The 24,085-nt window shown below is 36.3% G+C and overlaps 1 protein-coding gene across 5 annotated transcripts in view; it reads right to left on the bottom strand.

The window, feature by feature from the left end:
- TMPRSS11A (transmembrane serine protease 11A) overlaps positions 1-24,085 on the bottom strand; it is a 51,210-nt gene that overhangs the window by 6,295 nt on the left and 20,830 nt on the right. For 4 of the 5 annotated variants that reach the window (XM_060011726.1, XM_060011727.1, XM_060011729.1 and 1 more), the window contains 6 exons: positions 22,077-22,195; positions 11,906-11,977; positions 9,880-9,947; positions 7,756-7,916; positions 3,245-3,283; positions 1,171-1,342 (listed from right to left, as the gene is read on the bottom strand). In XM_060011726.1, coding sequence (XP_059867709.1) covers positions 1,171-1,342; positions 3,245-3,283; positions 7,756-7,916; positions 9,880-9,947; positions 11,906-11,977; positions 22,077-22,195 — 631 coding nt within the window. The remainder of the gene's footprint in view (positions 1-1,170; positions 1,343-3,244; positions 3,284-7,755; positions 7,917-9,879; positions 9,948-11,905; positions 11,978-22,076; positions 22,196-24,085) is intronic. The other variant, XM_060011728.1, reaches the window with a different exon arrangement.

The following is a 24,085-nucleotide window of genomic DNA, read 5'->3' as shown; positions in this document are numbered from 1 at the left end:
CTCTCTCTGTTCTTTATAGGACACCATCTTCCACCAAAATGTATTATTAATAATGAGATTAATGTTCCTTAACAAATTAATTGAACTAACATCATCCAAGAGGGATAAGCAAAGAGACAGGTACTGCCGATATAGATACTTGTTTCTGAACCTAATTATTTCTTTTTTTTTTAAATTGAAGTATAGTTGATTTATAATGTTGCAGGTATACAGCAAAGTGATTCATTTTATATATATATATATATATATATATATATATATATATATTCTTTTTCAGATTCTTTTCCATTAGCGTTAATTACAAGATATTGATTATAGTTCCCTGTGCTATACATAGGTTCTTGTTGTTTATCTATTTTACATATTGTAGTGTGTATCTGTTAATACCAAATTCCTAGTTTATCCCTCCTCCCTTTCCCCTTTGGTAGCCATAAGTTTGTTTTCTATGTCTGTGAGTCTATTTCTGTTTTGTAAATAAGTTCATTTGTATCTTTTTTTTAGATTCCACATATTAGTGATATGATACTTGTCTTTCACTGTCTGACTTACTTCACTTAGTATGATCATCTCTAGGTCCATCCATGTTGCTGCATATGATATTATTTCATTCTTTTTTATGGTTGAGTAATAGTCCATTGTACATATATACCACATCTTCTTTATCCATTCACCTGTTGATGGACACTTAGGTTGTTTCCATGTCTTGTCTACTGTAAATAGTGCTTCTGTGAACATTGGGTTGCATGTATCTTTCCGAATTAGAGTTTTCTCTGGATATATGCCCAGGAGTGGGATTGCTGGATCATATGGTAGCTCTATTTTTAGTTTTTTAAGGAACCTCCATACTGTTTTCCATAGTGGCTGCACCAATTTACATTCCCACCAACAGTGTAGGAGGGTTCCCTTTTCTCCACACTCTGTTCAGCCACAGTTTCTTTATTTAAAACCTTAAAGACCTGATACTAGGATAATGACTACTACCCCTACTGACTTTCCAAATAAGTGTAAGTGTAACACAATTTTAGAAAAGAAACTGAAAGAAGTTTTTCTCATTTTACCTCAGTAATATTTGGGGACATTGATTATTACTCAGAAGATGATAAAACTCAGAGGTTTTTTTTAAGCAGTAGTAGTAGCAGTAGTAGTAGTAAGTTAACGTCAATCACTTACATCCTAAAGCAGTGCGCTGCGGTAACAAGCCACGTATTACTAATCAAGGTGGCGCCACATTGATGTATGTCATTATGCTGAAGGGAAGCTTGCCAAGGCCAGGAAGACTTGCCTGCAATCTCTCCGGATATTATTCTGTTCACTATTAATGGAACAGCTCGTTTACCACAACCTGAAAGAGATGACATCATTAGATTGTAAGAAACATCTCTATAATCCCTGATACAGAGAAACTAGTAGAGTACTGCAGTGCAATATTTGCATGTCATTATATAAACATGTACAATATTAATATCCATCCTCTGTATTTCCTGATAGTTGATGTTTTGCTTACTCCCTCCCTTTATAGATGTGGATATATATTGCCTACTAAAGCTATGTAAGGCTGTAAAGTGTTGACACACCAAAAAGTGTATGTCCTGAGGACCTGCAGTGTCAATTATCCAGATGTTCTGGGAGCTCCTACTAAGATTATTGTTTCCCAGTTTTAGATGTTCCCACCATGTTACTTTGACATGAAGCCCTCACCAAAAGAACTAGTCAGAGAAGTAATTGCTAATTCCTTGGAACTCCTACCCCCATACAGTTTTCTGAGTGACTAGTTCCTAAAGTGAGCACGGGTTAATGTATCATGACCAGTCTCTTACTCTTCGGGATGGAGGGTTCTATGTTTCCACATAAACATCACATTCACTATTGGTAGGAATAAATATGTACTTTATTATGTGCATCAGATCAGAGATTAGTTTGATGCTTAGGGTTCCTGCTAAGAATTAAGCCTGTTTAAAGCATGGTGCTCATAAAGAAAACATGGTAGGTTCAATTCTTGTTCCAACAAATTAGGTATCAAAAAGGAAATTCACTTTACTGTTACTGATTACACTCCTTCTGTGGCCAGTCATTTTAGAAATCCCCATCACTCTGCCATCTCTAGTTTAGACTACCATTTTTCTCATCTGAAGGACTGCAATAGCTTCCCTGTTCATCTCCCTGCCTCCAGCTTTGCTCTTCCAGTCCATTCTCCACACTGAAAACTGAGTGACCTTTCTGATGTGTGTAAAACCCTTCAGTGACTTCTCATTGCCCTCCAAACAAGGTCGAAATGCTTCAGCATGGTTCTGGTCCTTGATCATTATTAATCACACCCCTTTCCCATGCCCACCCTATTCTGTATTACAGCCACACTGACATTTTTCAATGACAAGAAATGACCATGTTCTTGCTTTTCTGAAGACATTTTTACATTCTGCTCCCCCTGCCCGAGACACTCATTCCACTTGTCACTTGATTTTCTGTCTTTCCTTTCACCTCAAGGATCACTTTGTGACCCCACAAGACCAGGTTAGGTGGCTCTGATTGACTCTCATAGCACTGTGCTCTGTCTCTGTCATAGCGTTTATCACACTGTTTTAACATTTCCTGATTTATTTATGTCTTCCCCTACCTTCAAACTCCTAACTTTAGAGGAGGAATCATGTCTTATTGACACTTGTATTCACTTTCTGGCACTTGGTAGATGTTAAAAAATTATTTATTGAATGAATGAATAAAATGTATAGTGTGTTTGCAAGACACAGATGAAAATGAAAGAACAACTTTCCTAAAATTCATCACTGCTATTATAAAATCTTTCAAAATTTAGGTCACAGTGATATAAAGTGAGTGAGTGGAGCTGCTGTCAACCATCAAGATGGGTATAATAAGTAAATTTTATAGGTCAGTCACAAATTATGGGGTCTATCTCTTTCCCATTTATCACTTTCTCATTTTATTTCTCAGTAGAAAGCATATTTCATAGCATTCAAAAAATTAGCAAGGCAAGTTTATTTATTCCAAACCAGAAATATATAATTTCTTCAAACTGCCCCCAAATTCCCACCATGTAAAATGTTTTTCTTGAACATTACAAAAAGATTGGTCTTAGGGAAAAAAAGTATTTTCATCTCTTACTCAATTGTTATTCTCTCCCAAAGAAAATGTGGGACATGGGTGGGAGATTATGAGGTAATATTTGAAGATATTATCCTCCCTGATACGGAAATTGAACTTGTTTTTACAAGCTAACTAGACTTACATGCTTGGACAGTTAGCTTCCCTGTCGATGAGCTCATTGCTGAAAAACAAAATAGAGCAAAGAATGATAATTTGATATTCTTCTGGTTGGTCTCAATGACCAGAAATTATCAGAGGATACTGACCGCATATGGATTCTAGAAACTTGAGCATATAGATCAGTCAGGAAAGTGGTTATCTGATATAACAGAATATGTGTACAGTTTTTGTAGAGATTTATAGGCAACCGCTGATTAGGTGGGTAATACAAGCAGTAGGTAATTAAGGCACAAATATTGGATGATCAAAACTCACAAATCATTTGTATTAATACAGAACAGTGGTTTTCCAATGGTGCAGGATAAAGCTTCTTTGGATTTTATTTAAGGAAATAGAGAAAGAGGGGAAAGAGGGAGCAACTAGATGGGGTCTTCAGGTTCAAACCCAGGCTCAACCAGAACAGGTCTGCTTTTATCTCTTCTCTTTTTTTTTTTGTTACCGGTACGCGGGCCTCTTACTGCTGTGGCCTCTCCCGTTACGGAGCACAGGTTCCAGACGCGCAGGCCCAGCGGCCATGGCTCACGGGCCCAGCCGCTCTGCGGCATGTGGGATCCTCCCGGACCGGGGCACGAACCTGTGTCCTCTGCATCGGCAGGTGGACTCTCAACCACTGCGCCACCAGGGAAGCCCTATCTCTTCTCTTTATTTAAGATTTTGCATAATTTGGTCAAAGGGTTTGGGAATGGAAAAAAAAAAAAAACTTTGAAAACTACCACATAAACTATATTTAAAATACTTCTAAAACATGGTTCCTAAATTATTAAAATTATTTTTTTCTGAGGTATAAACTACTGTATATTCTTATCAAACACCGGCTGAATATTGGTAAAGGCCAATTATTGGACAGAATCTAAGATTAAATTCTGTCATTTCCAACAAAGTTAGGAATCTGATAAAGGAAATACAAACATTTAAACTTAAGCTGACGGACAGTTGCATGAAAACTGTGATGTTTTTCAAAATAAAAGGGCTTAATGAGTAGAATGAGGGTAGATTGGTTTTACTTATTTCTACCAATGCCATGTTTCTCAGACTCATATTCTTTGTATCTAATTTCTCATTATACACAATAAGAATGTTTCTTTCTACTTACCTTCTATAAATTTCACTTGGGAAACTAGTGATAATGAACTTTACAAAGTGGGAGCTCTTGAGAATATCCAATTCAGGGATACCCTTAAAGGCATACCTAAATCATTATATGGTGAAGAATCAATTTCTCAGGTCAGATTCTCAGTACTTACTTATGAAAGGAACTCAATTTTCAGTCAAATATAGTTTTAAGGTAGTAAATTTCTTATTTTATGTTTTTAAATGTAGGCATACCTTGGAGATATTGTGGGTTCGGTTCCAGACCACTGCAATAAGGTGAATATTGCAATAAAGCAAGTCACAAAGTTTTTGATTTCCCAGTGCATATAAAAGTTTACTTTTACACTATACTGTAGTCCATTAAGTGTGCAATAGCATTACGTCTTGAAAAAACTATATATATATATATATATATATATAATTTTAAAATACTTCATTGCTAAAACATGCTAAAAATTATCTGACACTACAGCGTTGCCACAAACCTTCAATTTATAAAAACACAACATCTCTGAAGTGCAATGAAGGGAAGTGAAATAAAAAGAGGTATTTTAATATGTCACATGTTAGTAATAAATTAAAATGGAAAATAGTATAATGTTAGACTTCTTCAGTTAAAACTTCTTCAGCTTAGTTTGAGCAAGATGCAAATCACCCCTTTCCAGGAATGATACCAGGGTGAGTGTAATAGTTGGGAGTGTAATTGAATTTTTAAGGAAAGAGAATGATTACACCTGGAACTAAACTACCCATACACAAGTAACTAGCTGTTTCCCATTTCCAGTTTTGACCAAATGCTTTTACTTTCCACGTCTAGAAGTGAAAAGAAACATTAACACCTTAGTTTTGAAAGTGACCCTCTAACACACTTCTGAGTTGGGAGTAATCATATTCAGGTCAGTACATGCTACAAGTAACATGATGATAACTGGAACCCACATCAACAACAGGTAGGCAGTGAGCCGCTCTTCCACAGCCATGGTGTTTGCAATTCAAAGGAGCTGATTTTAATTTTGCTCTGACACATTACATCACGTGAAAGACCCACACCACACACTTATTTGTCAAGCCAAAACACAGATTCTTGACAAATTATGGATAAATCTTGGGCTGCAGGGTTGTTTCTAGACTTGGTCTAGAATTTCTGTGGTTCTCCATTCATTTGAAGTCCCCCAAATTAAGTTTTGCTGGAGAGCAATGTTTTTGTCTGTAAGAATTGCCTTGAGGATTCTACTGAGCTTTCTACTAAATGGGCCTTTCCTAAGTACTAGTAAACACTGCTCTTTTTATATTTGGAAATTTGGAAAACTTCAAGGTTATAGCTTTTTCTACCACCAGTTACTCACATTAATGCTTTCAGGTTTCCAACGCATATGCACAATTTGCTGGCTTTCTAAGAGGTTATGGCCTATATGTTCCATATTCTATTTTCCTGTGTATCTTCATGGTATTTCTGTGACTTCAGGAATAACAAACATTATCATTGCAAGTTTATAGATGAGAAGATGGAGGCAAAGGCATGGGCCAATTACTTGGGTGTTCCTGCAGTGACTCAGTGGAGTTAGAATTAGGTAACTCTCAAATCAGGTTCTCCATCAGCACATCCTGCCCTTTACTGTAGTCATTAAAATAAGCTGCAGGTCACAAACTGAACCTATAAGAAACAAAGAGCCCAGACAACTGATGACCATTTCATACTTCATTTCTGGTTTCAGATAGTTCAGGCTTTTAAGTTCCTGGCAGATTAACTGGTTGTTGGAAATTACATAGAACACATCATGTAATTTATCAGAGCTTCCACTATTTCACAACCTCGATTCATTTGTTTCCCCACAAACAAGAAAACAAAGAAGGTGGATTAAGCCCTTGACAGGTTCTTCCCTCCTGGGTTGGGAGAGGTCCCCAGGTTTATTCCCTGACTAGCTGACTCTTTGTCTCATCAGCAAACTCCTGCCCATCCCATTCCTGCAGATTTTCACTTCCTGGTCAGGTTTCCTCTTAAAGGGTCAACCAGACCCTTGCAAGGGCAGGGCCTTCTGTTTCACATCTGATATTAATCACACTTACTCTGAATCTCTTCTGTGACTCATAATTCTGGTGTCCCCTGGAATTTGTACGGGAAATCTGCACTTGTCTTCCAGAAATAGATGCTTGTGGAAGCAGCTTAATGTACAGGGTTAAACAGGTTTCTGTCTAGCTGGTCTCAGAGTCTTTAGTATGCTAATATAAGGGATGAATTTCCAAGAGGTGAATATCATAGACTGAATTTCTGAAATGTGTTTGACCACACCCTTTTTTCACAAGCCTCTCAAGAAATTAGTAATCTAGATTTGAATGTTTGCTCCTTTTTTTAAAAAAGTTATTCATTTATTTTTGGCTGCACTGGGTCTTTGTTGCTGCACACGGGCTTTCTCTATTTGCAGCGAGTGGGGGTTACTCTTCGTTGTGGTGCACGGGCTTCTCATTGCAGTGGCTTCTCTTGTTGCTGAACATGGGCTCTAGGTGCACGGGCTTCAGTAGTTGTGGCATGCGGGCTCAGTAGTTGTGGCTTGAGAGCTCTAGAGAACAGCCTCAGTAGTTGTGGTGCACAGGCTTAGTTGCTCTGCAGCATGTGGGACCTTCCCGGACGAGGGCTCGAACCCATGTCCCCTGCATTGGCAGGTGGATTCTTAACCACTGCACCACCACGGAAGTCCCGAATGTTTGCTCCATTTAATTATTGGAGTCCTTAGCCTTTTTTGCCCCTCTTTCACATCTATAAAGGTGAATTTGCCTAATTCATAAGAATATAGAAACTAGATGCTGCATGTAAAGGATATAGAGAAGGGCCTTGATAAAGATTACTTCTCGTTCCTATGATTTCTTTTCTAGTTTAGTGATTTTTAAAGCATTACTTATAAGAAGGCTTTAGTGGCTCCAAAATTGATTTACCATTTTCTCAAATGCCCATAGGAAAAAAAGTTAACATAAACTCCATGATTTCACTGTTTACAGAAACTATTCATATTTTTAAAATGCAACAAATGAGTTTATGTTTTAGAAACAGAAAAACAGTTTTTGCTAAACACTTGGTATTTTCACCTGCTTAGTCATGGAGGAAGTGGCTGGCTCAGATTGACTATGTTAGTGGTAAAGGTTTGATTTTATTTCTGGATGAGTGCCAGTCAATTACTACAGAAAAAAATCACTTGACAACTAACTTCAGACATGCTTTCATCAGAGAATAACAAAACCTTTAAAAGTCACTTTTTTAACTTGAAATTTTTTCCATCTGAATTCTAGCCATTATTTGGAATAGAAATAATGGTAAATAAGTTTATGATTAGACAAAAAATGGACTTAATAGAGAACTTCACATCACATAGAAAGGCACCTACTTACCATTAACTTCAACTGACGAGGCATTTATTGACAAAGCTCTGGTGTTACTTATCTTCTTATATAACATGCTACAGATTTTCCTTTTTCTCACTGCCCTTGACTCAGCAGAGGGGAACTGGAACACCATAATCACATCTACTGTCACACCATCTTCCTCTGGACTGTGACACACAAGAGAAAGGTACTTGTTCAAAAAATACATCCAGTATTATCTAACTCTCTTTTCTGTATTGTCTTCTCCTGAATTATGCCTCAGTTGTTGAAAGTGTCAAGAACTAATCATCTCACATTGATAACTCATATATGTCACTTTCTGACTCAAGATCATTTCATATGTTCCCTCTTCAAGTTTTCATTATGTTCTGAGTGAATTTTCCCCATTAATTTGAAGGCTTGCTATAGCATTTGAGTTAGACTCAGACACCAAAATTTTATCATCAAAATTATAAACCCTGAGAATTGGAAAAAACTTTAATGGTGTCTTTGGCCAGTCCCTCGTGTGATACCTTCATCAGCTCTACAGCTTCCATGATAAGTGGTCATCTAACCCCAGCACAGTAATTAAAAAGATTTACTTCTCTAAAGAGGGTATTTCTCTTTGGTCAGCTCTGATTTTAAGAGAGCTCTTCACTTGGAGTTGAAATATGTCTCCCTAAAGCTTACATTCCATAGGCTTAGGTCTACCAATTGGGACATACATAAAACATCAGTTCCCTCTTCCACATAAAATATTTGAAGACAGTGATATTCTTGGTGTCTGAGTCTTCTCCAGATTACACATGTCCAGTTCCTTGAACTTTTTTCATATACACAAGTTCAAGCCCCTTCACTTGTGGGGTTGAATTTTTCCATACTCTTAAAGTAGGAAAACCAAACAATTAAAGGACTTTAAGAAAAACGGAAACCTATGTGTTGATCTGCCATGTCTTTTATTTTTACATTTCAAAAGAGCCAAGCTCTAAAAACCACTGAAGCCCTATTTTCCTGAATTCTTCGATTTAAAAAAAGAGGGAATCATATCAGTTTAAAGGCATTTTATATATTGTGGTTCATTTTAGGCTTTGGAATGTGAAGATATAAATAAACAGAATTTTATGTCAAATTGGTAAATATACAATCTAGTAATTTTCCCTGTTTTTAAATCAGAGGGAAAACATTGTTTACCAAGTGGGATTTCCCTGGACCCACACAAAAGCTTACAAAATGATAGTGGCTACAAATTCAAAGGAGTTCTTAAGACTATGATAATTTTGCTAGGATGCTATGGCAAGTCAGAATTTAAAAACGGAGGGCATGAAATCTAGAAAGTTTTGGGAAATACATGCTTTTTATCTCCTAAATATTATAAAATTTATCCAATATATATTGTAAAATCCTTCTGGAGGTCACTAGTTACTCGATAAAGGTATAAGGAACTTGGGGTAAGTCTGCCAATAAAGCATTAGCCTATTGATGAGAAAACCGATTATTATTTCCTTCAAATAGATCTGTCTGACTATATTCATTTTCTTTAAGAAGATGAGTCACACAGGCCCATATGTTTGTATCTGTTACGTATATGTTCTGCTATGAGCTTTCCAAATAACACAATTGAAACCTCTGAGCAATTTCTGCAAATGACAGGAGTCTTCCCTCTCCACCACAACAAGCAGAAATTCATTAAAACAGGAACATCTTTTTGTTTGGGCATGGCTCCTCTAACTAGGGCTTCATTACAGGTAAGACTTATGATCCCATTTTGTAGTCAACTTTGCCTTCTTAATACTTTTGAAATGACATGTGTATTGAAAGAATACAGCTTGGTGCATTCAGTGACATGCTGCTGGGTTTTCCCAAAGCTATGGTTTCTGGTAGTCCCAGGCCTTATAATCAGTTGATGGGATTTGAATCCTGGTTCTGTCACTTGCGGAATTTTGAACATATCACTTAAGCTCCCAGAGTCTTAGTTTTTATGTTTACAAACTGGTGATCGGCCCTGTATCTCGAGACTGTTGTCGAAATAATATTTATAAGAAATCCTAGCCAAAAGCCAAACTCATAGAGGCAACAGTATATGAGGGTTCCTATCTCTTTTGCCCTTTGTCACTCCAGGATGTGAATCCACCTTTGCCCAAACATACATACGTCAGTTTGACTACTTGGTTCTTGATATAATGCTTGTTCAAGGCCGAATCTATAAATGTATCATCCACCTGTTATTACAATAAGAGAGAAACTATGTGTTAATAAGATATTTTATGAGAAGAATATACCCCTGATTAAATGTTAAAGCGATAGAAAAATGTTTTAACATGAGTAATATCATGATTTAAACCAGTGGTTCTCAATTCCAACTGTGCAACAGAATCATTTGCAGAATTAAAAAACAAAAAATGACTTAAGATGCTGGGGCCCCTCTCCCAGAATTTTGGTTATAAATTGTCTGGATGGAACCTAGGCATTTGTATTTGTAAAAATCTCCCCAGGTGACTCTAATGTGCTGACATAGGTATCTGGGGTAAAGGTTATCTTCCTAAAACTCCACAGAAGGTGAAGCAGAAAGTTGCAGAGCAGAGATGGGACATGGAGGGAGGCCTTGAGAAGTGGTGGAGAGAACCGTGGCTCAGTGCTGGGTTTGAAGCCTGCTTATCCTGCTGCTCTTGAACTGGGTGACCTTGGAAAAGTTGCTGAACCAAGCTGAGCCTCAGTATCCTAACCTCTAAAACAAAGATATTGCTATGCTACTCATAGGGTTGTAAGGATTAAACACATATAAAATGCTGGGTATATTTTGGTAGTAGACTGCCGGTGGATCAGGTTAGCCCCCATTCTGGCATCACAGGTCTCAGATTTCTCTGCAGGTCTTTGGCTATAAGTACAGGGAAGAGGCATTAGAGATTTAGGAAAGAGCTAAAAATTTTCTAATTGTTGTTGATTCTGAGCCCTAGGGTAGGTCAGGAAGGAAGAAAGAGTAAGGTGGTTTTACAGGTTTAGGTCAAAGTTGTGTTCCTCAGTTTATGTCAACAGGGGAGGAGAACAAAAACTACTGTTTGGGGTCCATTCGCACAGAATTTTAATTGCCTGCCTAGACATTATGATGCTGTGACTTATCACACCTAGATTTTTGCTTGCAGTATCCCCCAGTGACCACCTGGTGGCAACAGTGTCATCTGAATGCAGGCACTGCATTTCATATTTGATAGTAGATGAGCCAAATGTGCTCATCTATTTAGGACAAAAATTATGTCCTAAATCCTTAAGAAAGAGACAAGAAAACCACCTCTCATTTTGAAAAACCCAAAGAATGGAAATAAAAAAGAAGACTGTTTCAGAGATCAAGGAACAAGTTGTGACTTCCTTAGCAGTATCAGGCATTCATAAAAAGCTTAATTGGGAAACAAAATATATATCCCCCTTACTCCTTATAATAACTGTATGAAATAAGAATTATTTTGATTCTTATTTCATTTGAAGAGGAAACTGACACTCGGAGACATCATGTGAATTTCCCTAGCATCATGTGGATTAGTAAACTGGGACTTAAATCTAGGTCTTCTGTCTCTAGGTCCATCTCTTATCAATCACACAACCTCCTTGTTAAATGTGATGTACATTTTACTTCAATTTCTTTCATAGAACATACAACAATAAGTTATAACATAAACAGTCGATTGACTTAAAGTATAAAACTTTTAAACATATATTTGGTAATATATTTTTAAACTTTAGATCAAAGACAGTATTTAGAAAATAGAGAAATTGCTTGTATCCAGAATATACACTTACTTGTACTTAAATAAGAAAAGCTTAAATGGGCTGAAGAAATGTGGGGTTTATATGTTAGAAATGAAATTATTTTGTAAGTTATGTTTTTGCAAGACCACTAATTGTTTTAATCATTTCTCTTCCGACATACACAGCCAGTCCTATTACTCAGTATCTGGGGGAAATCCAAAAGAAAAGAAAAGACTAACCAAAACAAAGGGGAGAAAAATGACCAGTATTAAAAGGAAAAAAAAGTAAATAGTGTTTGGGTATCTAAAGAAGTTTGGTTTGTAATTATCCTCTGAAATTCTACCCGCAATAGATCCCTTGGCTGTTTGTGACTTGTTGGTGAAGGTACTGGATTAAGTTTTTGACTCTGGATGACATCATTCATCTGGCAAAATACCTGCTGAGAAGAATATCTAGCCCCAGCATCCATTCCATCTTTGAATATTTCAGGTGTCTGGGAAGATAGGAGCTGAAAGAATAACATAAGAAGAATCTAGGTAGAAGTAACTTTGGTAATCACAGAAATATAGAATTCTCTTCTCTATAATTCAAATTCCAGGACCGTGTCCCTATAAAGCCTCATTGGTTGGGTCTGGGGCGAAGCCCAGGATCTTTATGTTATCCTAAAAGATGCTGGGGCACAGAGACTAGCTAACAGCGTTCCTACACTAAAGGAATTTAAAACAGGGAAATCAGAGAAAACATGAACGTAAACTTTATTGCTGAATGGAGTTTATGTAAGAACTAGCTTTCTAGAGACCCCACCCAAAAATGTTTCCCTGGCAGATTAAGGCCTATTTCATCAGAAACATTCTGCTAGCACTTTGGCATTCTAATTCTAAATTCTCAGAAGTTTCAAAGGACACTTTTTTTAAGCTGTGTGCCAAGTTGTTCTAAGTTTATTATTTACATATCTTAATAGAGTTAGTGATTTATAAATCTATCTTGCTCCCATTTGGAGCCATTTGTAGAGTCTTGTAGTTGGAGTTAGTCCCTCATGTTGAACAAAAGACCTTCTTTCAAGGTAGTACCTCGTTATATTTGATGATTTTGAAATGCTGGAAGTTGCACTAAGTTCTAAGAGGGCAACTGCAGGTTAGTTGGGTGTTTAATGGAAGAGTAAGGGAGAGGCCTTCAATTCAAACAAACAGACGGGCCCAGCAATTTAACTCTCATTCCCAGACTACCTCTGTTCACACATGTAGCCCGCCTTTCAGTTTAGATGCTTCCCAGCTTGCTCCTCTCACAGCAGTCTTTGTACTCACATAGGGGTGTTTCAGAGCTGAGACCACTAACTTCAGAGAGATATGCCACTGAAGACTGGCCAATGGAATATGAAGGCAGTTTCTACCAACATCTCACCAGATGAGTGCCTGATAACTAAAAGTTTAGAGCCAAAACATGCCAAAAAAAAAAAATTCAGATCCTGTTGCTTTCTCCTAGTTATAATAAGAGTGGCACACAAAGGATGGTATAAGAGATGCTTTTAAAAAACACACCTTTAACCTTAAATAAGGTTCAATTGAAGTTGCTTTACTCCAGGACTGAACTCAAGGTAGAAATAGAGATTAGAGCACAATTGCATTTGAGTCTCTGGTCACAGAGTCATATGTTCAAGGGCCTCACCATCTGTCATTCATCCCCACACCCACAACCCCCATCAACACCACCATTACCTTTCATGCTTGGTAGTGCTGTTTTCAGGCATGTCCTGTTTCCCTCTGTACTTGCCCTTCTCAGGCTATTCCTTTGGTCTGTAGTCCCCTCTCTGATTCTGCTGGCTCTGCTTTTCTGAATCACAACTCTCCTTCAAAGTCTATTTCAGATAAGACCTACTTTGGGTTTATTCCTTGAACCTTGAGGAAAGAGTAATCTTTCCTCTTCCTGTCCTAATTGTTCTTATTCCTCTTATATCTTCTACTCCTTAATATAGTTATTTATGAAAATATATTATCTCCTCTACTAAACTGCAAACCTTTTATGGATAGGGACAATCATTCTTCTTTTCATACTCTACAATATGTAAGAATTCAGCATGCTTTTTTGAATGAATTAATAAAAGGAAGTGAAAATTTGTTTATCAGAAAGCCTTGCATTTATCAGGAAGATTTTATTAGTGCTTTTAATGAGATTTACATCAGATTGAGATCAGTGCTCCTAGAGAAAAAAGAAAACTGCACATGAAGTATTTGAGGGGAATTTTTTCTCCTTGTTGACATTTTCAGTAATTTGATTCCTATGGATTAAGAACTCCTACCCATTGATATGTACAAGCAACATGTAATGGTTACCCCTCTCCAAAGGCAGCCTATATTCTTTGCCCTCTAAAAATAAAGACCATAATCTTGATCGTTCTTATTGCAATCCTTTAAAGTTGTTATTCTATCTATTTAAAATCCAGATTTTTGGCAAAACCCAAGATTTAAGAAGTCAGCTGTGAATCATTATCCTAAGCCAACCTGAGCACTGATGGTGCTCACAGGATTTTGATGCTTATTGGTCTTTTGATCTCTTTACCCCTCAAGGAACTAGAAAAAGAACAAACTAAGACCAAGGCTAGCAGAAGGAAAGAGATAACAAAGATAAGAAAAGAAATAAATGAAATAAAAATCAGAAAAACAATAGAAAAGATCAACAAAACTAAGAGCTGTGTTTTTGAAAAGATTAACAAAATTGACAAAACTTTAGTGAGACTATCTAAAAGAAAAAAGAGGACTCAAACAGAATCAGAAATGCAAGAATAGACATTATAACACAAAAATACAAAGGATCATAAGAAACTACTATGAACAATTATAAACCAACAAATTGGATAATCTAGAAGAAATGGATAAATTCCTAGAAAAATACAACCTACCAAGACTGAATCATGAAGAAACAGAAAATCTGAGACCAATAATGAATAAGGAGATTAAATCAGTAATCAAAACCCTCCTCAAAAGGAAAAGCCCAGGACCAGATGGTTTCACTGGTGAATGTTACCAAACAGTTAAATAAGAATTAATGCCAGTCCTTCTCAAACTCTTCCAAAAAATCAAAGAAGAAGGAACACACCCAAACTTATTTTGTGAGGCCAGCATTACCTTTATACCAAAGCCAGATAAGGACACTACAAGAAAATAAAACTTCAGACCAATATTCCTGAAGCAAAAATTCTCAACAGTGTATTAGCAAACTAAATTCAACAGCACATTAAAAGGATCATATACCATGATCAAGTGAGATTTATCTCTGGGATGCAAGGATGGTTTGACATATGCAAATCAATAAATGTGACACAACACATCAATAGGATGAAAGCTAAAAGTCATATGACCATCTCAATAGATGCAGAAAAAGCATTTGACAGAAAACAAGGTTCTTTCATGATAAAAACACTCAACAAATCACATGTAGAAGGAACATACCTCAACATGATAAACTCCATATATGACAAATGCACAGCTTACACCAAAACTCAACAGTAAAAGATTGAAATCTTTCCCTCTAAGATCAGGAACAAGATAAGAAGGGTGCCCACTCTCACCACTCCTATTCACCATGTTACTGGGAGTTCTAGCTAGAGCAATCAGGCAAGAAAAAGAATAAAAGGCATTAAAATCAGACAGGAAGAAGTAAAATTGCCTTTATTTGCAGATGATATAATTTTATATATAGAAAATCATAAATATGCCACCAAAACACTGTTAGAACTGACCAATGAATTCAGTAAAGTTGCATACATATCAAGAGAAATCAAACATATAGAATCAACATTCATAGTGTATAGAAATTAGTTGTGTTTCTATACAATAACAACAATATATCTGAAGAAGAAATAAAGCAACGCAATTCATAATAGCATCAAAAACAATAAAATACTTTGGGGTAAATTTAACTAAGGAGGTAAAAGATCTTAACAATGAAACTTCAAGACTTTGGTGAAAGGAGCCCTCGTGCACGGTTGGTGGGAATGTAAATTGGCATAGCCACTGTGGAGAAAGCATGGGGGGGGGGTCCTCAAAAAACTAAAACTACCATCTGAGCCAGCAATCCCACTTCTGGGTATAGATCCAAAGGAAATTAAAACAGGATCTCAAGAGAGATATCTGCACTCTCATGTTCATCACAGTATTATCCACAATAGGCAAGATACAGAAACAACCTAAGTGTCTGTCAAAAAATAAATGGATAAAGAATATGTATATACATATATATACAGTTGACCCTTGAACAATGTCGTGGTTAGAGGTGCTGCCCCCTGTGCTGTTGAAAATCCCCATATGGCATAACATCCCTCTGTATCCACAGTTCCCATATGGTTCTCTGTATTCATGGTTCTGCATCTGTGGATTCAACCAACCATGGGTCAAATCATATATTCCTACAGTATTTACTAATGAAAAAAAATCTGCATATAAGTGGACCCTTGCAATTCAAGCCCATAGTGTTCAAAGGTCAGCTGTATATTCCTCAGCCAGGAGAAAGAATGAAATTCTGCCAACATGGATGGATTTTGAGGGCATTACACAAACTGAAATAAGTCAGACAAAGACAAATACTTTATTCCAGTTTTATGTGGAATCTAAAAAGCAGAATTCATAGAAACAGATAGTAGAATGGTACTTACTAAGGCTAGGGGATGGGAAAAATGGAGAAATATTGATCAAAGAGTACAAACTTCTGGTTGCAAATTAATAAGTTCTGGTATCCCATGTACATTGTAATGATCATACTTAATGACACTGTGTTATATACTTGAAAGTTGCTAAGAGAGTAGAACTTGTGTTCTCACCACACAAAAAAAATGGTAATTATGTGACATGATGGAGGTTTTATAGTGGTAACCATTTTGCAACATAAATGTATCATATCATCACATTTTACACCTTAAAATTACACAATGTTATATGTCAATTATATTTTAATAAAGCTGAAAAAAATGATACAAGGAAATGAAGAAACTAAGAATGAAGACATCTTTATATAATTAGTAATGTAATCCCAATGTGTTGGCTAAGTAAAAGTGGTCTGACAGAGCATATAAATTTATAATCTTTATGGATTTAAAAATTAAATGGGAGAAGAATTGATGTAGAACTGAACTTCCTATTATAGCTTAGTCCCTTCCTGACAAATAGAATAATTTAGTGGAGATGGCACCTGTTGGAGTTAACCTATATGGCTTCAAATCTCCCCTCCTTGATTTACCAACTGTGGACCTTATCTTCAGAGGCTTAGTTCTCTTATCTATCTATAAAGTGTGAATAACAATGCCTCCTTTGCAGTGTTATATTGAAGATTAGACATGAAATATACAACAGTTAGCTTTTTCTTTCAGTATTCAAATTTAACACGTTGAAGGCAGAGGTTGTGATACACATTTTCCTCTTTTAGTCATACCTAATCTTCAGTTATGAAATGAACGTGAGTTTGAGCTGCCAAGTAAGAACTCAGTCACATTCTACACCCAATTTTTCTAACCTCTGAACACAAAGGTTTTTTTTTGTTTTTTTAAATAATTCCTACTTATTTTCTTTTCTAAGCTTTCAAATAAGCTTTCAAATTCATCTCTTCTCTGAGCATAGGACCATAGGCCTACACCAGACATTGGGCCTCTTACTTCTCTTACATTATGCAACTCCAAACTTTAGGTAGTCTAATACCTTTGCTAAGTTGTTTACCTTGACCCGGTTGCCTTTTCTCAAGAGAAGAGCTTCCTGCTTCAGAGAGCCAAGTCTCTCATTGGTGTCTTCAAGTTCCTTTAGAGAGTGTTCCTAAACTATATTATCTCCTTACATCACTTCTGTTTCCAAGTTCTTTGTCTCTACAACTCTAGACACATAGTCCAAAGGATAGTTTGAGGATCATTTCAGGCACTGTTTCTGGTGTTCCTGGGCACAAAGAAGATAAAATTTAGGACTGCTTTGGGCACAGGAGAAGTGAGTTTTTTTGGAGACAACACTAAGAAAATTCCTAACTGATGCCATTGTTAATTCAGATGGTGGTTACTGGCACATGCTAATACTATACAGTATTCAATGACCATTGAACCATGTGGGGGGTTGGGTCAGAAATCTGCATATAACTTCATAGTTGGCTCTCTGTATCCCTGGTTCTGCATCTGTAAATTCAACCAACCACCAATCATGTAGTACTGTAGCACATATTTGTTTATTTATTTATAGCACGTATTTATTGAAAAGACTGCATGTAAGTGAACCTGCACAGTTCAAACCCATGTTGTTCAAGGGTCAACTGTAACTGAAAGAGAATAATGTACCAGGGATAATTACTTGATTTCTGGTGTTTTGTGGGATGGTAGATGGGAAGTAAAATCACACAGATGATTCTTATGGATGACGAAAATGTATTAAGAAAATGTAATCTAAAACCCTAACTATATCATTTACTAGCTGAATGATCTTGGGTAAATTAACTTTTGTGTACCTTGATTTTTCAATTTGTAAAATTGTGATAATAATTATACTTACCTCATAAGTTTGTTTTTGAGGATTAACTAAAATAATACAGATACAGTATGTGCTAAGCTAATTGAGTGCTTGGCATTTAGTATATGTTAACTAGTGTTATTGCTATAGTGTTACAAGTTTTTAACTTTCACATTTGTAATGATCCTATACTTTAAAAATATTTCTGAAATATATTTCTTCAAATGAAGTGCTCGCTCAGTCAGTGATCCTACTCAAACTTATAATAATAATAAAAATGACCTAGCTATTTAGGAATATCATGGTGTCTGGTTACTGGAGTATTCTCTGAAGAATGGTATGAAAGATGAGATATGTCTGTGCTGCTATCTCAAGGAACTTGAATGGGTTTTAGCAGTATCTGAGCATGAACTCATTTTATATTTGCATCTCTGTTTCCATTCAAATCAGTGAATCCCCAGTTATGAGGAAGAACAGGACCTACAACCTGTATTTCGTGGCTGTCTAATTAGCACACACATAGGTCAGAGAGAAGAATCTGGTTTCACTCATTGGGATTTAGCAACAATAAAAAGGAGTGGCTCAGGATGAGGCATGAACACTTCCTGTAATTCTCCTGAAGGTAAATTGGTGGGGATTGGAGGGAAAGGGACATTGTCTCACTTAAACAGGGCTAAAATAATACACAGACTTTCCTGGCCACGTGAACCCTAGTTGATCTTCCTTTTCTTTGAAGTTCTTCTGCACTTATAGTCCTCAACATATAGTTTAGTCCTTAACCATATCATGTCATGCTGTTCAGTTTCATGTGTGTTACTATCATCTCTCCAAGGAGATGGGAAGCAGTTTGAAGAGATGAGGATCATCGTTTTTTTTCTGTAAGACTCAGGGGCTAAGAAGTGTCATAAGCTGAATAATCATACCATATATTGGTGAGACAGATTGTTCAGTTAGTTACATTGGGAAAACTGGATCACTACCTGGGTTCCTACTTAATATCACATTCAAAGGTGGACTTCAGATGCATTAAAAACCTTCTGTAGAAGGTAGAAGTTTAATAGTTTAATAGAAGAAAATACAGTAAGCTAATTTTATAACTTAAAAGAGGAAATAACTTTTTAAAAAAATCTTTAAAAACACAACCATAAGGCTGAGAAAACTGATAAGTATGATTACTTTAAAATTATGGATTTTTGTTTTATGAAGGGCAATATGGTCCAAATTAATAAAAGATGGAATGGATAAGTGCAATGTCTACTACCAACAAACTGTTCCTATCTAGAAATCATAAAAGTCAGAGCAGAAATAAATGAAATAGAGATGAAGAAAATAGAAAAGATCAATGAAACTAAAAACTAGTTCTTTGAAAAGATAAACAAAATTGATAAACCTTCAGCTAGACTCATCAATAAAAAGAGGGAGAGGGCTCAAATCAATAAAATTAGAACTGGAAAAGGAGAAAGTTATTATACAATGGACACCACAGAAATACAAAAGATCTTAAGAGACTACTACAAGCAACTATATACCGATAAAATAAACACCTAGAAGAAATGGACAAATTCTTAGAAAGGTACAATCTCCCAAGACTGAACCAGGAAGAAATAGAACATATGAACAGACCAATCACCAGTACTGAAATTGAAACTGATTAAAAAACTCCCAGCAAACAAAAGTCCAGGACTAGATGGCTTCACAGGCAAATTCTATCAAACATTTATAGAAGAGTTAACACCTATCCTTCTGAAACTTTTCCAAAAAAAATTGCAGAGGAAAGAACACTCCCAAAATCTTTCTGTGAGGCCAGCATCACCCTGATACCAAAACCAGACAAAGATACCACAAAAAAAGAAAATTACAGGTCAATATCACTGATGAATATAGATGCAAAGATCCTCAACGAAATACTAGCAAACTGAATCCAACAATACATTGAAGGGGTCATACCCCAAGATCAAGTGGGGTTTTTCCCAGGGATGCAAGAATTTTTCAGTATCTGCAAATCAGTCAGTGTGATACACCACATTAACAAACTGAAGAGTAAAAACCATATGATCATCTCAATAGATGCAGAAAAAGCTTTTGACAAAATCCAACACTGATTTATGTTACAAACCCTCCAGAAAGTGGGCATTGAGGGAACCTGCTTTAACATAATGAAGGCCATATATGAAGAGGTGCAGCCTTTGGGAGGTGATTAGGTCATGAATGGGATTAGTACTTTAGAAAAGAGACCCCAGAGAGCTCTTTAGCTCCCTGCTCTGCACCATGTAAGGATACACCAAGAAGTCTGAAGTCTGCAACAAGAAAGAGGGTTCTTGCCAGAACCTGACCATGTTAGTGTCATGGTTTCAGACTTCCAGCCTCCATTACTATGAGAAATAAATTTCTGTTGTTTATAAGCCACTCAAACTATGGTACATTTTTATAGCAGCCCAAACTAACTAAAACAAGGGATTTATAACACAAAGAATAAATTAAAGCCATGTGCTCTGCACAAAACAAGAAAATGCATTTTTGCAAGAATGAATACTAATAAAAGAATACATGTGAAATACAGTATGGTTGTCTGCAGGGGGAGGAGAATGAGAGTGTGGTATGAAAATAAAAGAGAAGAAATAAATAATGACAACTAGAGAAAGACCTTGTAGGTCCTTATGATGATAATGTTTCATCACGTAACTCAGCCTTTGTACCTGAGGTTCTTTCACACCTAAAAACGTGTGCTTTAGTGAAGCTTCAAAGTTCACCTTCAAACACATACCTCTATAAGTGAATTTCTTTCACTTTTTTTAAAAAGACCTACTTCATTCCTGTCCATTTACTTCAGTAGAAACAATGTCTTAGTTAGCCTAAAACAATGCCAACAATATTGGCTGTAAAACATAAAGAAAACAAATTTTAAACTTTCCTGTTAAATTATAAATATTTTTTCAACAGTCAAAGAAATTGTATATCTTTTAAACTAAGATTAATTAATTTATTAATTTATTAATTTTTAAATTAATAAATAATTAATTTATTATTAATATTTTAACATTGAGGAGGTTATGTGGAGTCACTCAGGGTCAGAGGAATAAAAGAGGTACTAGGGTATGTATCCAAGTTTTTTCTGGCATTCCTCAAGAAATGATCACAAATGCTATTTTCTAAGGTGCTCTGAATATAAAAGAATGGAGGATATATATCAATCTATAAATGTAATTATTGATCTGGGGGGATGAGACTGCAAAATAAAAAAATTGCATAATTTAATGAGAATTGAAAATATAGATTAAAAACTCCATTTGTTATGTGGCTGTGAATATGTTGCAACTGGGTATGCATGTGGACAAAGATCAAATAGTGGCATGAAAAAATGAAAATGGTTTGAGAAAGAAAGGAAATGTTTTGAGTAAAAAATGATTCTTTGACTAAAACAAACCAACACCTGACATTTCCACCCTTTTAAGATAATTTTATGGTCTGTGCTTCTTTGTCAAGGCAGTTAACTTGACCTTAGTTTTTGAGTGAGGGTTCACACACATCGTGAGCAGAGCTGTTATGCAACTGAGTTTACTTTTTAGGGAGGGTGGGGGTGGGGACAGTCTTGTATTTCAGTTTTAACAAAATCGTTAGCAGTTCATTTGAATATTGCACAATAGGTCTGGGTATTTTATCTTAATTAGTGTGTTTTTGAGATAAAATGAACATTTATAATCCTCTTTCCTTTTTTCATGTATTTAAAAAATATTTTAAGTCCTAAAATGTGGTCTAACAAAAAAAGCATGTGGTTTTACCAATAACCACTTCTGGTATGTTTAAGCTTTTCAGTTGGGTAGTATCGTGGTGGAATGGGGGAGCGAAGGGCTGGGATACCTTGGCTTCCGTTCTCTCACTTTTAAATGAGGTGGTTTAAAAAGTGGTTTATCAGAATCACCAATCTGCTAGAATGCAGATTCCCTTACTCCTCTCTCCCTACCCACCCACCCCATCAGACACTGATTCAGAAGATCTGGAGTGGGACCTGGGAATCTGCAAGATGATTCTGATGCAAATTGTCTGAAAATCATGTTTTAAGAAATAGTGGAGAAAATGATTCACAAAATCCCTTCCTCCTGCAATATTTTATGATAGAAACAATTTTATCTGACTTACCAAGTTTTCAGTCATCTCCTGTAAGTCCTTAAGCTGGTATGGGCTGCTTTGTCCAGAATTACTTTTGACTCGTAGATCTGAAATTTTAAAGGTGCCATGATAATACTCCATTTTCTGGCCTGTGATGAAAAGAAAAAGTAGGAAATTAAGTGGTCTGAGGGTAGATTTTGGGATCTAAGGCCCAACTATAATGGGGCTAATATGAAGTCTTGAATATATCTCTGAGACTTTAATAATAAATATAATAAAAATAATGATTAATGTTATATGTTAATAACAGTAGTTGGTATTTATTCAGTGCCTACTATGTGCCAAGCTCTGTTCTGGGCACTTTATATGTATTAATTCATTTGACTCTCACTAAGCTCTCTAAGACTGGCATCACCTTCATTTTACAGATGAAGAAAGTGAGGCAGGAGGCATTAAGTAACTTGCTCTGTGCTATACAGCTAGTTAGTGGCCTCTCCAAGTTTAAACTCAGACAAGTGTGGCTCTAGAGCTGGAATATTTAATTACTGTATTGCTTCTTGCTGCGGTGAAATGTATACCACCTTGTACTCTACTGGAAGTAGAGTTAAATAAGTGTTCTTGTAAATTTTGGTTTTTAATGGAAGAGCCAGGCACACTAAGAAAGGTGTGAAAAGAAAGGCAGGGAAAAAAACTGCCTGAGGTGGGAGGTGAGAACAGTGTGTAAAAGGGATGAATCAATCAGATTTCTGCTCGTCTCTCAGGAAAGGTTATAAAAAACAGAGCAGTGGAGGAGTGTGGTAATCTTAGGAGTATGGCCCTGGTGGGGCAAGAAATCTACAAAGAGTTAAAGATAGAAAATGGAGCAACCACAGAAGCATATCTCTCCTTGGGAAGCTGTGGATCTAGGAAAGAAAGAGGACCTCAGGATGGTCTGTCTCCTAGGGACATCTCTGGACTCTGTAGTGCTTTTTTGGTCCCCCCGATTACTAATCTATATAGTCCATTTGTAATTGAACCCTCTACTCATAGAAAAGGGGCTTCTATACATTAAATTAGCTGACCCGAGAATCTTTTGCCATTGGTGTAAACTACAGATAGAGTAGTTATATGGGCTCCAGAACTATGTTCTTAAGCCCTTTAAAGCTCCTAAAAGAATCTGGACTCCCCCATCAAGTCTGAGGAAAGAGACAACAGATAAGTCCATTCAGGTAAGTCCCCTGTACTAGTTGTCTTATCACATACATCTGTGTGAGATTGACATTGTGGACATTTGTGAAAAATGTAAATGGTTTGCACTCTGCAGAGTGATGCAATGTAAAAAGAGAATTCTGCAATGAATTTTTGTGGGATTATAAATATATCAGGCAATAGAAAAATCTCTCGATATTGTTTTGGAAAGAGTAAAATTTTTTCTCTAAAAATAAGTAATAGGGGCTTCCCTGGTGGCGCAGTGGTTGAGAGTCTGCCTGCCGATGCAGGGGACACGGGTTCGTGCCCCGGTCCGGGAAGATCCCACATGCCGCGGAGCGGCTAGGCCCGTGAGCCATGGCCTCTGAGCCTGCTCGTCAGGAGCCTTTGCTCCGCAACGGGAGAGGCCACAGCAGTGAGAGACCTGTGTACTGCAAAAAAAAAAAAAAAAAAAAAAAAAAAAAAGAAAAAAAAGTAATAATACTGTATCATATTTATACTTTACCAATAATTTTAAAATTCATTATTTCATTGGACACGTGCTTTTCTTTTTCCTAGAAATGTTAGTGGGCAGAAAATGCTGAGTAAAAGAGCCAATTTTAATAACTAATTCATCATAATTTTTCACTTGCATATACATGAATGATTAGAGTTTATTGTGATTACTAGTAAATTTTAGACAATTACTATTTTGGTCTTTTGTATAGATTCTGAAAAGAATACTAGACTGTGAGCTCCAAGGAGGTGGGAAATTTATCTGCTTTGCTTAATGCTGTTTCTTGAGTGCCCTGAAAAGTACTTGGACATACTAAACATTCAGTAGTTATTTGTTGATGAAATGACTGAATAAA

The sequence above is a fragment of the Delphinus delphis genome, chromosome 5 (assembly GCF_949987515.2).
Source record: "Delphinus delphis chromosome 5, mDelDel1.2, whole genome shotgun sequence".
Taxonomy (NCBI): Eukaryota; Metazoa; Chordata; class Mammalia; order Artiodactyla; family Delphinidae; genus Delphinus; species Delphinus delphis.
This window is presented reverse-complemented; position numbering and strand designations above follow the sequence as displayed.